This window comes from Centruroides vittatus, unplaced genomic scaffold (genome assembly GCF_030686945.1).
Source record: "Centruroides vittatus isolate TY-2023 unplaced genomic scaffold, ASM3068694v2 contig_956, whole genome shotgun sequence".
Taxonomy (NCBI): domain Eukaryota; kingdom Metazoa; phylum Arthropoda; class Arachnida; order Scorpiones; family Buthidae; genus Centruroides; species Centruroides vittatus.
Genome location: NW_027122635.1, coordinates 555,250 through 573,884, shown reverse-complemented (window position 1 = coordinate 573,884; position 18,635 = coordinate 555,250). Strand labels below are relative to the sequence as shown.

Sequence of the window (18,635 nt, the reverse complement as noted above, 5' to 3'; positions counted from 1 at the left end):
ATATATATATATCTTCAGTCATTTTATATTTAATTTCTTTAATGTTTTTTCTTATATTAAATATCTAATAAGTCTTACCGAATAAAAAAATTGTACTTATTCTGATTAAATTTAACAAAAATTTTTAATTTATTATTTAGGAATTCATAGGAATTAAACTGTGTTGTTTAATTCCTATGAATTCCTATGAATTCCCAACTGTGTTGTTTGTTTTTAATATTTGCATTTTTTATATTTAAAATAATACAATAATTTCAATAATAAAAGTATAATATTGTTTCAGTCCTGCATTAGGTCAGGGATGGAGATTAGGTTTTCTTGGCCTTCTACATTTGGAAGTATTTTGTGAAAGATTAGATCAAGAATTTGATGCTCAAGTGGTAATTACAGCACCCAGTGTACCATATAAAGGTAGAATTTTGCTTATTTCTTTTAAATCTTAAAACTTTCTAAAATCTTTCTTTTAATTTAATAAAGTTTGTTGTATAATTACTGAGAAGAATAATAATTGATAATGTTAGCATCCAAAAAAACTAAAACTCTCAAGCAGAATAACACTAAAATACATGAATTCTTGCCATGTTATAGCCAGATAATTGTACAATAAATAGTATTAATCTTGTAAATAGATTTGATAGGAAACATTTAACTTTCCTCTCATGCCATCAAACAGACTCCAGTAGGTCATATGAGATATTGTCCCATGTATGAATGACCAAGTTCTTCCATAAACTACTTTCTTTTTGTTCAACTTTGGTAATGATCTCTGTTGATTGTTCACAAGTTCTTTATATAGGAAAGGAAGATACATCAAAAAGTCATAAAATATTATTTCAACAAATATTTCCAGAATAATGCATATACTGTAATTGTATTTGAGAGATTTAACAAGTTATCAAACAAGAAATTGATTAATGTCACATTAATACTATTCTCAAATACTATAATTAATTTATTCATTTTTCTAATATTGTTCATTTTTCAATAGAATGTGAAGAGAATGACAAACATTACAATATTCCAAAAGATGATGCAGTTTTTGTTAGAGTATTAGCAATATTGCATAATATTAAATAATACTTATGACAACCACTTGATACGTTAAGTGATCTTTTTAGTTTTTGCAAAGGATATTCTTGAATTTTTTTATGTTTGCTTTTCAGTTGATGCTGTTGTCAAACTCTTGTTAATAATAGTAATAATGTATTATGACAGAGCCATAATCACAGAGAAAACAATTTACCACAACAGACCAGACATCACATTCATTGACAAACACAGTAAAATCACATACATTATAGACATATCCATTCCAACAGTACACAATTGAATAGAAAATAGAAATACATACATCATACTACAGAAGGCCACTATATTGAATACATGCCATATTGTTAGGAAATTCCTGAATACACACACACACACACACACACTGACACACTTATTTAATTTTTGTCTTGTTTTGGTAGCAACAGGTGCCAAGTGAGTATAACTCACTAAACCCAACATAATTATAAAATACATGTATAATAATATTAAATAATGTAATGGTGATTTCCTGTATTTTAATACTTTTACTATTGATAATATAAATTATTGCAAACTATTTGTGAATTCAATGACATATGTTATATAACTTATATGTCATATTGTATAGTCAAACCTCATTAAGATGCCACTGTTTAAATTTGAAAAAATTACAAAATTTTCCTATGGATGAACTCTAAAGGTGTCCTTCTTTCTTTCAGACAGAAAGGAAGGAGGACACTTTTAGATTTGTTCACAGGAAATTTTGTAATTTTTCCAAATTTATAATTGTTGCCCTGCAATAAATTTTATTAAATGCCACTGTTTGTTTGATTATGAATTTGGTGGTTTAATGAGGTTGGTGGTCTATTGAAAATAGTTTATAACATTGCAATGGTGAAAAAATAAATTTATTTTATACTGCAATAAATTAAGTGTGTTGTGAACTGTATAAGGTATACTGAGAAAATGATTTAAAACTCGTGGAGGAAACTAAAATGTCTTCATGCATCTGCCATGTCCAGTCACCAGGAACAAACAATGTTCCTTGCAGAAGTGCAGAAGTAACCTTTTATTAGAGGCTATGCTCCAGCAAAATTATGTAAAAACAGTTGAAAACATCTATTAATTCATATGCCTTTGTGTCCTTATTATATAAATGTCTACAGGACATATTGTATTATTAGGACTTATTGTACTGGTGTTCAGTTTCTGCAAATTGAGGAAAACTTATTCAGAAAAAAAACAATCTTTATTGTTCACCTTGTATTTCACCTGTACACACTATGTTTGTGTTTCGGACCTTAAGTCCCTCCTCCTCAGATTTACATCAATGAGGTAAACCTGAGGAGGAGGCTAAAACGAGATTTATAAAATTACAACAATATTCTAAAAACTTTTCTGACAATTAAAATGACAGTTTTTTTTGTGGTATTTATATAAATCTTATTAAATCAACAGAAAAATTCTCATCACATTTAAACAATTAAACCTGTATAAATTTAAAAATTAGAATATTTTAAAATAAGTGGTTAAAACATTTTTCTAAACTTATGTATCCTTGACTTGCTGTTACTTGTTTGTACAATTACCTTATCACTAAGATCATTCCCTTTTTAACTTTCTCAACCTGTTACTCCCCCTTTCGATAATACTGTTCCATGATTGGTGGATTTCTCTTCCCAAGTTGTCATTGATTCTATTGTTTTGTCTTTTTATGTAAATATGTTCATATAATTGTCTTTTAAAATTATTTCTTTCAATTTTTAATTAACTTAAATTTACAAAAATCTATGAAGTTAGTCATAAGTTTTTCCATAAATCTTTGAAATGAAAAGATGAAATCAAAATATAATTTTTAAATATTTTGTTTAGTGAAAATTTTTGGATCAAAAAATATAAAATTATATGGCAGTGAAGAATTGGATATTACAGATCCATTAAAGGTATGAAAATTTTATACTTAAAATTAAATTTTAAGTTATCAGTTATATTTAAGCTAAAAAGTTTATTCTTTAAAATTTAACTAATAGAAATTTTGTTCTTTCAAAATTATGAAACTTCAAATTGAATGACATTTTTTTGGAAATTATGATAATTTATAGTGGAAGAATATATAAACTATAACAACTAGATTATATTTTTATTCTACTAAAAAGTTTTCAGTAGAATCAGTTCCTCATTGGACTTGAATGTATTCTCAACCACACTTTTATTTTTGGAAAAAAATGAGTCACTTGGTGTAAGATTGATGCTTTAGGAAGGGTGATCAAAACTGTTGGAGCAATGCCTGTAGCCATTGTTCAGGACAAAAATCACATCTGAAGACAGCAAGCTTTGCCTCTTGTTCTGAATTACCTTTCAAAGCTTTTTAGTTTCACAGAACACCTGTGAACTAACATAGTCCTAGACTCCATAAAATCTGTCAGCAACATTCCCTTTTGGTCTCAAAAAACTGTAGCCATCATCTTTTTGCTGGATAACAATTGCCTGAATTTCTTGGGTTTGTTTAGCAAGTTTGTCTGCATTTATTACTTTTGATTGTTCCTTTGTCTCCATGTTCACAAACTGAACCATGTTTCATCCCCTGTAATGATTTTGTCCATAAAAGCATTGCCTTCCACATAGTAGCATTGCAAAAACTGCAGTGCAGACCCCATTTGCTGCACTTTGTGACTGACCAAAGTTTTTGGGCCCCCACTTGCACAAAACTTGTGATAGCCCAGAGTCAAGGTCACAATTTCAGAGTATTGCTCATGGAATTTCTGGAAATTGGCATGATAATTGACACGTGAACTGACAGCATTTACAGACCACTTTGTCCACTCATTCAACAAGTTTGGCAGTCATCACAGATGGTTGTCTTCCATCTGTGATGACTGCCTGATTCATTTTGCATATCTGTTTGGCCTCCGAAACTTTCCAACGCCATTCTCACACAACAGTCACTCAAGAAGTTTTCTCTGTACACAACACTCATCCTTTGGTGAGTCTCAGCTGCACTTCAGTGAATCCTTTGGTGAATTCATGGTGTTATCTGCTTTTTGCAAAACGTGGATAACACCAAGTACCTCACATTTAGTGGGAGCTTTGATGACATAAGCCATGTTTCCACACTTGCTACCCAACCTGCATTTAACAAAATGGCTGACCACATGGACAGTCACCACTGTTTATTTCTGTGCTCATATTTATTTCAGGTTGCTGCAATAAGCTATGTGGCTGTGTCAGCCTAATGGAGGTCACTTTCTGAATAACTCTTCTATTAAAAATAGGTTTAAATAATACTATACCTCATATTATACCATACAATACCATAAACCCTCTATTGACATCAAGTCAATAGAGGGTTTGATATTAATATTGAAATACAGTAATTAAAAGTAAATTAAGACAAATAAAGATAAACTTAACATAACGTAATAGTGTTGTTATAAAAAAAAAAACAGCTTTGTGAATGCAATGTGCACTTTTAGTTAAATGGCAATCAACTGGAAGTGGGAGACAAACATGTGGTGCATGAAGTGTGAGCTTACTTGTGGCACAGTGTACCAAGTTTAAACTTACATTTCTGTTAGAAATTGATTTTATTTTGATTTTTATTTAAAGTATTATTTTGATTTTCTTGCTGGTTGCTTGTGCGATATGCTGACAGGAAATTATTCAGCTCCAGTCAGGGTGGATGAGTATGTAGCACTGAAAAAGTCTTCCTTGAAAGTTTAACCATTTATTATAAACATTCAAAAGGGGTTTACAATAATTTTTTGAAATCACTTCAAAAGTGTCTAGGTCTGGATGTGTTTGATTTTTCATTCACAAGATGAATGCCCCAGGATAGCATTGGTTTTGAGTGTGGAGCTCAGATGGAATTAACTAGATAAAACGGAGAAAGTCCTTGGTAGCCTTGGTTGAAAAGACAAAGCAGAAACACAGGCACAAAATAAGAGATTAGAACTTGTATGCTCTCCAAGCAGTTTCAGAAGAAGGATGACAGGAAAGAATGCAGATGAACTATTGATGGGAAGAAGCCCAGTGTCTATGGTTTCATGGTTTATATAGAATTTTAGCAGATTAATAGGGTTCTGATTGGTTCCTAATTGGTCACACACTGTTTCCAGGTGTAACAAGACTCAGATTAGGGCACAAAAACAGTGAATAGTCCAAATACAATTTGATATCTCATTTTGACTCCACCCAAGAATTGTTTATTGAACTTTAGCCCTTTTTCTCATATTTTAAACTATTGTGTTGTGATATGACAATCAAGAATTTTAATGATTCTGTTATGATGTTCTCCCTTCCATTAATATAAAATTATTTATCAAAAGTTTATTCTATTTTTTTATTTCATCATATTTATGACTGCCTATATCAGGGTTCACTTTCCTGAGCAGATATCTGTAAATTCTTGTTGCCTGCACTCGTCTCACATTTGCGACTTATATCACTAATTAACTCATTCTTGACATGTTTACAATATACAGTGAAAACTGCTTAGGCAAGACCACCTGCATTCGACGGGCACCTGTCAAAATGGGCAAAAATTTCTGGCATGGAATCGTTACATAGAGTCTTTGTATAAGTTACCCGTATTAAACGACCACCTGTGTAATGTGAAAGGCATCGATTTTTGGTCCGAAACAACATACAACAACTGTAATAAGCAACCACTTCTGCGAATATTTCTGGTATAAACTCTTGTTCGAACCTACCTTGGGAGAAGTACTCAAGGTAGGTTCGAAATTAGTGCAGGTGTTAATGAATTAGTCTAGCAACAAAGGAAATTCATTTCAGTTTGTTCAAAATTGTCCGAAAATGAAAGAAATGCAAAGTGCTGTCATTAGAAGATCGTGTTAAAGTTATCAGAGAAAGCGAAAATGGTTTATCACAACCGCAATTAGTGGCAAAGTTTAACTGTGGGAAAACAAAATTTATTTTACTGTAGACCTACAGTATTTTGCTTAGGGGTATAAAATATTGTACACAATCCAATTAATTGGCTGATCTCATTATTTGATAAAATTTATTTTATTTATTTTTTTATGCTCATATATAGTACATGTGCGATAAATAGTTTCTGTTATCAACCTACCTTATTTCCATGATATTTTTAGAAAAATGATATCCAAAAAAACAATAAACGCATTAATGCAAAAATCAGTTTTACAGGCAATCTTCCTTTTTTGATTCCGCAATTGTCCAATGACAATCGCAGAATGTAATGAAATTGTATTATGAGAAAAAATAATAAAATCATTTTATTATTAATTAATAATTTTTCTTATTGTACTTAAGAAAATATTTAAAAAATACAGTATTTTTAAAGTTAAACTAACAAAAACCAAAGCCAAAGTGATGGAGAGATACAACGTATATCGATGAAGTAATACATGTAACTGAGGAGCGAACAAAAGAACTGAGTTGAATTAATTAAGTCGGGAAAAAGAGAGTGTGCATTATATTCGAGAAAATGCGAGTATTGTATTAATCTTTAAAATATTGGTATTAAATCTGTCTTATAAAATCACGATAAATTAGGAGTCATTGTGATACAAATACAAATAAAATACAATACCAATATAGCTCTATTGTTGAAAAAATTCACATATTTTTGCTCACTTTGAATTTTGCTTAGTAAAAATGGTTAAAAAGTGCGCAAAATAAATACGGAAATATGGTATTACAGCACCACCTGTATTGGACAACCACCTGTCTAAAAGACCACTTTTTGAAGGAACCATGGGTGATCGCCATAGACAGGTTTTACTGTACATTTCTTTTTCTATTGACCATTTTACAAGAATTGTCAATTTTCAATTCACAATTTTTGTTACAATGTTGTTTATTCTATACATCCATTTGGTAATAATTTCTGTTACATTCACATTCTTTTCATTTTTACTTGTGTTTTTGGGGTTTTTGACCCCGTCTAGAATCTCACGCTTGAATTGTGGCTAATAGAGAGCCAATCTACTGTATTTATTTATGTAAAGGTCCATCAAAAAGTACTGAATAGTCTGCAATTGATGATGCAGCTGTTTTTTATGTATATACTGTAGGTGATGATATTCTGGATGAGCAGGCAATTTAAAAAGGATAATGTGATGGTTTGTGTACAGTCACACTTAATGATCTACTGCCATTACCTAATGGATCATAATATATTGGATCAAACTAAATTCAACCTATTTGATCTTACTTCTGTTTAAGTCATCAAAAGAAAAAGCTACTGTATGCCTGTTAAATTGATAGATGGGTTATGTTCCTTAAACAGATGATATGAAAGTTATCAATTATGGTGCATAAGATACCTAAAATTCTGTAAAAAGTCATAATTTTACATTTATATTAGATCTTTAGTTTTTGAATTTAAAATAAACTGAGATGACATCTGAAAATTTTGTTCTTGCAAGTTTTTCAACAACTTTTTTATAAAACTAATGTAAGCTACATTTTAACATATGTACAGTAGAGAGTCGTTAATCTGAATCAATTGGGGACTGGGGTTGTTCGGATTAGTGATTTGTTCGGATAACCGATTATGTACGAAAAAATATATTAACCTGTCCAATGTTCAAATTTTTCTCTGTTGCGTGTCGCTTCGTGTTGAATTTTCGTCGATTTTAAGCCTAACGAAAATTTTTATAATAATAATCGAGGCTATTGTATTGTTAAAAATTATTTCTTTATTTTGTACAAACAAAATAAATATATTGAAGAATATAAAAACATGAAAATTATACTTTAGAAGTAAATCTAGTATCAAAAACGTTTGATTCAGCACGACACAGTCTGACTGAAAATCGTTTGGATAACCGGCGATTCGGATTACCGGGGTTCAGATTAATGACTCTCTACTGTATTAATAAAATGCTCCATGATAGCAGGAAGGTAACCTAAAATGCAAATATTTAAAGAACAATCTACATAGATTTACTCAAAGTCAATCAGTCTAATGACATCAGTATTGATTTCCTTGGTAGAAATGGGACAAGGAGTAACTTAATTACTTAAATATATCGTCTTTTCTATATTCCATATGATTCATACAATTTGTTTTGATTCAAGATCTTATGTTCTGCTTATTAGTTCACATTCACATAAGTCTCATTATTTAAACAAAAAAAAATGTGATTACACAGAAATATCTTTAAAATGTTTCATGATGGCATAAAGGAAAGAAAATATCTCATTAATACATTGTTAGCCATGCATCCTGATGATATTTTAAGGAGCTAGTAAGAATAATAAAATTTTAAACATTTGGTAAGAATATTTTCAGATGTCATCTCAGTTTGTTTTAATTCAAAATGACAACGATATAATTAGAGAATTTTGAGATTTTATGAAATTTTAATACCAATAATGGTTTAAATATCAAATTTTAAATGAAAATAATAATTGTTTATATAGTTAAGAATATTCTAAATTGTTTGAATGATTTAATTTTATTATTAAATGAATTATACTTCAGTTGCCTGACCCTAAAGTCATTTCTGAATATTTTGAACCAATGGTAATTGGAACAATTATTACTCCTGTAATTTATGTTGGAAGCATTATGAAAATATGTATGGTAAGTATAAATTATAACTAAGATTTATAATATTTTCAATAAAAGTTGTATTGTTATGCAATTTATAATTATAAAAATATTTCTGTTATCTAATACAGTATATAAAAATAATGTTTTATTGAATTTGTAATATAATTATTTAAAGAGGATTGTGAATATCATTTGCAAATATGCAAGTAAATAAAAGATCGAGTACTTTTATATTTACAACTTTAATATTATTTATTAAACATATAAGAATTCTATTCTATTCTTATTTTCTATAACAGTTTCTATTTAAATTAAATTTTAAAAAAATCAAAAATAAAATTATACTTATTGAAATGTGCATTAAGATACAGTAAAATTAAATATATATTTTGATAAATATTGTAATTGGATACAACATATAATTTTCTGATATAAAAACTTATAAAATTAGAATACATTACACAGAAAATTTTAATATTCTATTTTTGAATTAATTGAAATGAAAACTGCAATTTGAATTTTATTATATTTTAAGTTTGATGATAGCTTTAATAAGTGTGTTTTATTTGCTCATAGCTTGTTTATTTTATTTTAAATAAAGTCTCCAATTACATATATTATATCTTCTAAATGAAATTTAATTATTTAGATGTATATATTCTAACAAGAATTACTGTTATGTTACTGTAAGTTATGAATTTGAATTTCCTAGAATCAAAACTTTTTGGCGTATGTTTTGATTTGTTTTTTTATGGACATATATTTTATACACAAATTATATTTTGTATTTTTATTTATTAACAATTTTAGCTAGTGAAGAAATTATACTTGTTTTATTGATTATAACTAATTGAATATATGTTTAATCTTCTTATTTTTGTTATACAATTATTTTAAATAGGCTGTTGATTGAACAATAAGTTAACATACTGTAACAATATCGTTTTTTAATTATCCAAAATGATTTGTGACAAAAATTATTCAGATAATCAAAAATTCAGATAGTAGTTAGGTTTATAAATTAGTATAAACATAATAGCAAGATTGCAGCCAAAGTTTTCAATGCAAAAACGTGTACGTCTGACTTTCGGCACCACTATCCTGTAAGCCTAGAAGTTTGACAATGGCATTTGGAATGTCAGTGGAATCATGCTTGATGTTCTAAATGCCATTGTCAAACTTCTAGGTTTACAGGATGGTGGCGCCAACGTCCGATGTACACGTTTTTGCATTGAAAACGTCGGCCACAACCTCATTAAGATATATAACAAAAAAAAGGGGGAGGAAAGATTTATTGACCCTAGAACTTACTTTTTGTATAAAAAGGATTATTATAGATTTTATTTCTGATTTTAATTTTTTAATCTATATCGATTTTTATGTCTGAATAATTTTTGCATTCTATATTCATAATACTATTTTCTGTGGTATTGTAAATGTATCAAAAGAATGAATTTTGATTATAGACATTATTAATTACACATTTATAAATAAAATTACTATTTAATTTCTATATTTAACATTATTCAATTTTTAATTATTTTTACTAAATAACATTGTAAATTATCTTGGTTTTATTGATATAAGACATTTACATATATTTAAAACAAGGCATCCTTGACTATTTTTAAAGGAAAGAAGAGGAATTCAGAAAACTTCCCAGGCTATAGACGATAATCATATTATGTTACAATACAAGTTTCCTTTGAATGAAGTTATTGTTGATTTTTATGATGAATTAAAGTCTATTTCATCCGGATATGCTAGGTATTGAATTAACATCATAGATAAAGTTTTTGTTGTTATGACTCAAATGTAATTAATAGAAAACTGAGTAATTAATTATTAATCTTTTTGTAGTTTTGATTATGAGGAAGCTGGATATGAATCAAGTACATTAGTAAAAGTAAGACATTTAAATAAAATTTTAAAAAGTTTTAGTTTTCATCATTATTAATGACTAAAATAAGATAATTTTGTGAAACTGTTATGAAAATACATTAATAAATTGACAAATCTTAACTTGAAAAATTGATCTTTCTTTATTATTAAATCATAATAATTACTGGTATGTTAAATATACAGAAATAACACTCAAGTTTATCATTATAAATTTATCTTTATTATATTGTGCTCATTTTATTTTATTCTATAGCTTTTATCATTTTTACTGTGTACTAGAGTTAAGAGCTTATAATCCAGTGGTTCCCAACATTGTTAAGTGTGCTATAGATCCAAAAATCATGTGAAGGTTGCCACACACTTCATTATTAAATATTACTGGACAGCTCAACAGATTGATCAGGGAGCTCTCTCTAATACTTTTTCTATGATAGTTTACTGGTACAGTACAAACTTCTGAAATATAGCTGATAACACATAGAAGTACATTTTGTTGTTTTTTTTTTACAAATTTTAACATTTGCCATTTTAATTTCTTTTATTTGCCTTGCAATTTATCAGTGTACCATAACACACCAATTGGGAATCATTGCTATATGTTTAACAAGTAAAATGGATTATAGAGAGTGATTTACAATCATATAAATAAAATTGAATTTAATTAATTGATGATATATTAATATGTAAATGCATGATTATACACACAAAAATATTCTTTGTAGAAAAGTACTTTTGCAAAATCATCTTAATGTTTTTTACATTGACTTGTAATTCATTTTGAAAAGTACATGAAATAAGATTTGAACAAAGAAAAACAGAATCTTTCTAAATAACTATATTATATATGTAATAATGTCATTAATCTGTTTCTAAAAATCATACATTCTTCAGGAAAACATTAACTAGGATAAAATTTCCCATTACTGTATTTTAAATGGAAGAAATTACAATGTATTACATCATCAACCCAAAACTTCAAACTAATTTCAAAAAAATAAGTAAAACACAATATAACATCTAAATGTGATAGTTTGTAATTTAAATACAGTAGAGCGTCGTTATCCAAAAGCCGATCAACCGAAACGTGGGTTAACTGAAAGCTTTCCAGTTGGACTGTGTCTTGCTGAATCGAACATTTTTGATACTAGATTAACTTCTAAAGTATAATTTTTTTTTGTTTTTATATTTTTAAATATATTTATTTTGTTTGTACAAAATAAAGAAATAATTTTTAACGATACAATAGCCACGATTATTATTATTATAAAAATTTTTGTTAGGCTTAAAATTGACAAAAATTCAACGCAAAGCGATACACAATGGAGAAAAATTTCAACATGGGATAGGTTAATATATTTTTTCATACATAACCACATAATCGGTTATCCAAAAAATAAGTTATCCGAACAGCCCCAGTCCCCAATTGATTCGGATAAATGACGCTCTACTGTAATGATATAAGATGTTTATACATTGCTTTATGGCCACCAAATAGTTAATATATATTATTTGTTAACAAACAATTGTTTTATATGCATTGACATGAAAAATGTACATGCTGTAAAGCAAACATTATGTTTACTGTACTGCAGGATAAATATGCAGCAATAAAGGGATTTATTTTAAGAAATGCAGACAAAAATTTAAAATAAACAAGAAATCAATTCTAATATATTTTTAATAAAGTCTGTGACACTTATGTAAATTGAAGAATTGCTTATTAATAATGATGTCACAAAAGTGTGTTTGGGCTTTCTGCATTAGTAGTAGTAGACATGATGCCTCTTCCAGAGCCAGCTATGTTAGCTATTTATTCCATTTTGTGACATGGGGTGCTTTTAAAATATCTATACAATTCTAACCACTTGTAGAAAAGTCTCAAGTTACATTCTAAATATATACAGTAGAGCATCGATTATCCGACTCAATTGGGGACTGGAGTTGGTCGGATAACTGAAAAAACGGATAACCGAAAAGTATGAAAAAATACATTATTAGTATAATATATTAGTATATTAGTATATCCCATGTAATTAGTATATTAGTATATCGCTATTAACCTACTTCGCGTTGAATTATCATCGATGTTAAGCCTAACAATTTTTTAAAAAAATAATAATCGTCGCTATTGTATCGTTGAAAATTATTTCTTTATTTTGCACAAAATAAATACTGGCCTCCCTTTCATGGTCGAGCCAGTGTTACCAGCTAAAACACGCAAAAATTTAACAAAAATAATATTAAAGTAGCCAAGACAGCTAAATATTGTAGCACCACATCACTAGACGACATTTGAATTTGCCGACTAGAACGCGGTCGGATAACCGATGCTCTACTGTATATTTTTTTAAAGATTTATTGATTTATTGGGACAAAAGCAAATTATTTTTCTCATATAAATGATACCCAAAATAATGCATTAAGAGATATTGAAACTTCATAGTGTATGTATTATAACCAAAAGACATTTTATTGGGGAAGTGAGGCATGTCTGTGTGTATAATTGGGTGTATTTATATATGTTTGTTAGTAATTATTAATACTGTTAATAAAATTTTAAAGATAAGTATATATGGAGTTTTAAAAAATTGACATATAATAGTTTAATAATAGTATAGGCTTACAAGTTCAGACTTTACATAAAAATATTAACATGAAATTTTATGTTTTGAATATTTCCTGTTTTTATTGGAACACAGATTTACCTAATATTCATTTAAATTGATAATAGTTGTAACAGAACATTCCCTTTCTAAAAACCTGATTTTATTTGTAGATGAATATTTTATTAAATGGACAACAAGTAGATGAATTAACTACTATTGTACATACTTCAAAATCACGTCAAATTGGGCGAAATATCTGTTTGAGATTAAAAGAAACTATACCACAACAACAGTTTGAAATTGCCATACAAGCAGCAGTTGGTGGGAAAGTCATAGTTCGAGAAAATATTAAGGCATTGCGTAAAAATGTATTAGCAAAATGTGTAAGTAATAGAAAATTAAGTTATTTTTATTACTAATGAATTATTCATTGTTAATTATTTGTATATGTATTTTTATTATATGCCTAATCAGATCATATATTAATTTACATATATATAATTTAAATTTTTTTGTGTAAAATGATTATTATTTTGTTTTACTGTATATATTCTACAAGTGTTTTATTTCTCTAATTCATAACAACTTTGTAAAATATTGTTTTAATATAAATGAAGTATATTTTCTTTATAACACAATGAGCAAACTGTATAAAAGTGTATATAATACACCTAATGCCATATCAATCCAGGAAAACTTATTTATTGCTAATGTTTTTGACCATTTTAAATTATCTTCTTTAGACTATGATAAAATGAAAAATTACAAGTGTTAAAGGAATGCAAATATATCAAATAATCAAACATATAAAAAGTAACTTCTACACATCCAAAAATTGGTAACATTAAAAATTTAAAGATCTTTTAAAATGGTTGAAAACAGTAGTAATCTATTAGTTTTACTAGACTGATATGGTGGCATACAAAAAATTTAGTATGAATATTATTACCATCATCAATACAAAGTTTCATTTACTAAAATTAAAACTATATAAAATTTGATCAAATTTTATAATATTTTTAATATAATTTTAAAAAAGTTAAGAGTAATTACTTTCAACTTTAATAGATTTAACAAGTTTCATTTAATTCCAACACCCACATTTTTGGTGCACAAATTTTTCTTAATGAGTGTTTTTATATATTGGAACTTAGTGGTTGCATTATTTAAAGTTGAAAAAGTGGTTAGGTATTCTAAAGCAGATTATAAAATTTAAAATTTTGACTGAATAAAAAAAGTTTTACAAAGTTTGAACTTAACATTAAAAATGAAGCTTTTTGAAAATACTTATAACTGCACTTTCTAAAATGATTGAAATTTTTGTACCATAATTCAATTATATTTTTAGTTCTTTATAGAATTATATATCTGCATATAAATTTTAACATAGCCTTCATTTAATTAATACTGTTTCAAGCTTACTAAGACAAAATAAATTAGTAAAAATAAAACAAATTTTTACATTTCTATGATTTAACTAATTCACATTCCAAAAAAAAAAAAAAAACACTGGAATATGGAACATATTAAAGTGAAACCTGTATCTTGATGTTGGCAATACCAAGTCATTTGTGTTGAAATAATCATTCTTTCTATTAAATTTGTTTTTCCACCGTAAAAATTTATAAGTAACAAATAAAAAGAAATTCCCATTGCTTCAATTTTTCAGTTGTATTTCCAATAATGTTAAATGATGATGGAAAATATTCTTTGCCATATTGACAATAAGATGTACAGTACAGTACTTTCTAAGAATGTAAATAGCATTTAAAGTTTCTTTTACAGTAGGTGGTATAACAGATTCTTTTTTTTCTTTGTTTTCCTCATCTTTGGTTGAATGAATATTGAAAAAAAAGCTTAGACATTGTAATCATTTGTGCACAGTGCAGACCATACAGCTCAATCATCAACTACAATTGTTTCTTTCTCAAACTCTGTTGCATTCCAATAACTGAGTAGAATTTGGAGTCATTGATTTCTAGTTGATCAAATGAACTGATGTTTATAACTGTTTTGAGTGCTTTCCAGATATTAACAGTTTTTGTCTTAACCATATTCCAAGCTTGTTTAAGTAATTGCATGACATTCAAATTATAACTTTTGCCAGCTTCAAGATTAAAAATAATCCCTTGATGCAAAGGTTGTGTTATTTCAAATTTAACTATCACAAGATGCCCTATTTATGTCAACTTTTTCCTTATGAGCAAGTTAGAGATGAGAAAATCAGTTTGATTGCTTCCAAGTCCCAGACATATGGATATACATAGCAGTTATTGGCAATTAAGGTTAGAGCTTTACCATTTGAAGATCAAACTGGTATAGCTATGCTGCAAACACTGAGGTAGTCATCCAAGTCTTTCTGTTTGTCCCATAAGCTAGAGGAAATTGTTTTACATTCTTGAAATGTCATGGAAAATTCAAAAAACCAAATAAACTGATCTTATACATGTAAAGGACATGCTGTAATTGAAGGAAAGCAACCAAAAGACCACATAACTGTTCTAATGGCAGCAAACATAGATGAAAGTGATTATTTTTCAAGTGGGCCCTGAATAAAAGTTGTCAGTTCATTGGCATTATTTTCCTAGTAGGACAATTTTCTTCTAGGATAGTTAGAAAATCTGAAAAAGCAAATTCAATTTTGTGATATAACAACACTTTTTACCACAAACATGCTTGTAGGTAAACTATGCCACTGCTTAAAATGGGTAAACCATCTATTTGATGGAATAAAATCAATGATCCCTAAATATTTGATGAATTGTTCAGATTTTTCTTTAAGTATATCATGATCAATAATAGGAAAATTGGGTTTTTCTTGATAGCTCGCAATACCATATGTATACAGGATGTCAACTTTATCTTTTAGATCCTGGATAGATGTTTTCTTTCCAGCATTGCACAAGTGTATGCATCTGGTGCATGCTTGCTCCAGCATTAAAATAACCAAATGGAATCAATTTAAGATGATTTATAGCCTAACATACAAATAATCTCCGACTATAAAACTCACTTTTTTTAAATCAATTTCTGCAATGTTGGCTTTATTTTGTTAGAGAAAATGTTCAAAATGACTGCCTTCAGCAGCAATACAAAGATGTAGACAATTGAGCATGATGTCACTGTATCACCGGCCTCTTGTGTTAATCTGCTGTAGTTGGGTTAATGACAAGTCAAGTCATTTATCCACCATTATGTTTAGGATGCCATCAGTGAATATGGGACCAAGAAACTGTTCATCCCAAATTCCACACCAGACATTTAGGGTAAAACACTTGGTGTTGCATAGATTGTGGAGCATGCCTCTGCCCCGTAATGTATGGTACAGTACATTGTAACAATTATATATTCCATTCTGGAAAAATAGTGCGTTGTTGGTCCATAAAATTTGCTGAAGTAGTTGTGGTAAATCATGCTGTAAATTTAACACCAGCTGTGCTAGCTAGAGATAGCAGCAGAATTTGCTTTGTCTGTTTATGTTTGTTATGGAAAAATAATATATAGCATACTTTTGTCCCCTGCAGTCTACAACCTAACCTAACATATGCTGGAAAGATCATTTTTCCCTCTGGATAATGTTTAAGTGAACACACTACTTGCACATGCACATATACTGTATATAGCCTCTTAACCATTAAGTTTGATATTAAACTGGTTGCAAACATCTAAATGACTTTTCTCCGCTTCTAATGCTTTAATTGCTTGATATTTTGTCTCCAGTGTGCAGTGCATACTTTTGTTTCTTTTCTCGTGTTGTTATTGTTCTAAAAATTGAAAATGCAGACAGCAAAGTAGTCTTTTTTGCATAACAAAAAACTGTTAAAAGGATTTTATTTCTTAACTGTTTGTTGTCAATAAATTAGCCTGACCATCAGGGTTATATTCTGATGAATGATAGATTTTAAACTAAAATATTGTACAAATCTGGAACTTTTACAACAATAAAATGGAAAAGTCAATTTATGCAATCACAGAAATAGGTAAAATCGCATATTTGAACCACAAAATCATATTGAGGAAAATGGTCCAATGTGTATCTTGACGCTAGCTTAAGAAACTTAAATTTAACAAATCCTGTAGACAAGCAAACTAAAACTTGGAAATATGTCAATGGATGGGTTTGTTTAACTATATCATTGGGCTGCAATATGAAAAAAATTATAGACTTATAAATTTCCACTGTCATCCATCCATCCGTCTGCCTGTCTTTCCTTAATCTTGAGAATGGAATTAGATAGATGAAATCTGAGACCAGATATGGAAATGGAGGTCTTCATTGACTATATATGAACTTCTGGTTTGCACCAGAAGTCATGTTATTTCAATTCAAAAGTTTTTTCCCAAAAGCAGTTAATGATCGGCACAACTCTATTGTTATTGTTAAAGGAAAAGTACGATGTACAGAGGCAGGATACTACTAATTTGAGACGAACATATATTTTAAATGAAATAAATTAAAAATTGCAGCCTGGTGTTGTGACGATCTCAATAAATAATCACACTCACTATTTTGAATACTTTCAAAAGTGATGTTTAATTAATAATAAATTTTATTTATTTTTCATTTAGTATGGTGGTGACATAACTAGGAAAATGAAGTTGCTTAAACGTCAGGCTGAAGGAAAGAAAAGAATGAGAATGATAGGCAAAATACAAGTTCCTAGAGATGTTTTTATCAAAGTACTGAAAAGATAATTTTATTAAAAATAATGTAAATTATCAATTTTTATAAAATATTTTTGTACAGTTTTATGATGTGTTTTTCCATTATTATTCTAGAACAGGCCTGGCCAGCCTATCAATTAAATAAATGAAAATTTGCATGTGTCGTCGTTACAATGTGCAAGTGCGAGTATATAACAATAAAATTGTATTCATTTTGTATTTGTTTTACTTTTTTAAAAACATGTTTGCCTAAATTGTGGCCTACTGTAATGTTACGCGTGATCAAAGTGGCCTGCGAAACAATTTGGGTTGGCCAGGTCTGTTCTAGAACATCATGATGATTAAAATAGATTTTAGACTAATTCTTTAATAAGATAAAATGGGTTAATTTTAGATAACCAGGGTTAATAATTAATAGTTTGGTGAGGGAAATATCCTAATTGAGAAAAAACAAATCTCATAACGATAGAAGGAATACATTGAAGAACTTTAGAAAGGGGACAAGTTGGATGAGATGCTGATTGAAGAGGAGAAACTAGTTGATGCAAATGATTTGGGACCGTCAATCTTAAAATGTGAATTTAATAAGGCACTGGAGGGAATGAAAAAGAGCAAGTCACCTGGTGTAGACCAGATACCCTCAGAACTTATAATGGCCCTGGGAGAAAACTCTAAAATGACCAGTACAGACTCCTCAACAAAATGTATATAATTGGACACGTGCCAAAATATTTTGAAAAGACCATAATGGTTCCAATTCCAAAGAAGAAAGGAGCACAGAAATGTGAGGATCATAGGACACTAAGTTTAGTCTCACACACATCGAAAATTCTGTACAGAGTAATATTAGAAGACCAATGTATTTTCAGATGAAACAAAGGTACACAAGA

At 28.6% G+C, this 18,635-nt stretch overlaps 1 protein-coding gene across 1 annotated transcript in view; it reads left to right on the top strand.

The window, feature by feature from the left end:
- The window catches only part of waw (Translation factor waclaw), a 43,708-nt gene extending 25,878 nt beyond the window's left edge, over positions 1-17,830 (top strand). Inside the window, exons 11-17 of the mRNA XM_067282501.1 lie at positions 284-411; positions 2,902-2,972; positions 8,501-8,602; positions 10,206-10,339; positions 10,433-10,478; positions 13,251-13,463; positions 17,650-17,830. Of these exons, the coding sequence (XP_067138602.1) occupies positions 284-411; positions 2,902-2,972; positions 8,501-8,602; positions 10,206-10,339; positions 10,433-10,478; positions 13,251-13,463; positions 17,650-17,775 (820 nt within the window). The 3' untranslated portion in view covers positions 17,776-17,830. The remainder of the gene's footprint in view (positions 1-283; positions 412-2,901; positions 2,973-8,500; positions 8,603-10,205; positions 10,340-10,432; positions 10,479-13,250; positions 13,464-17,649) is intronic.
- Positions 17,831-18,635: the final 805 nt, after the last annotated feature.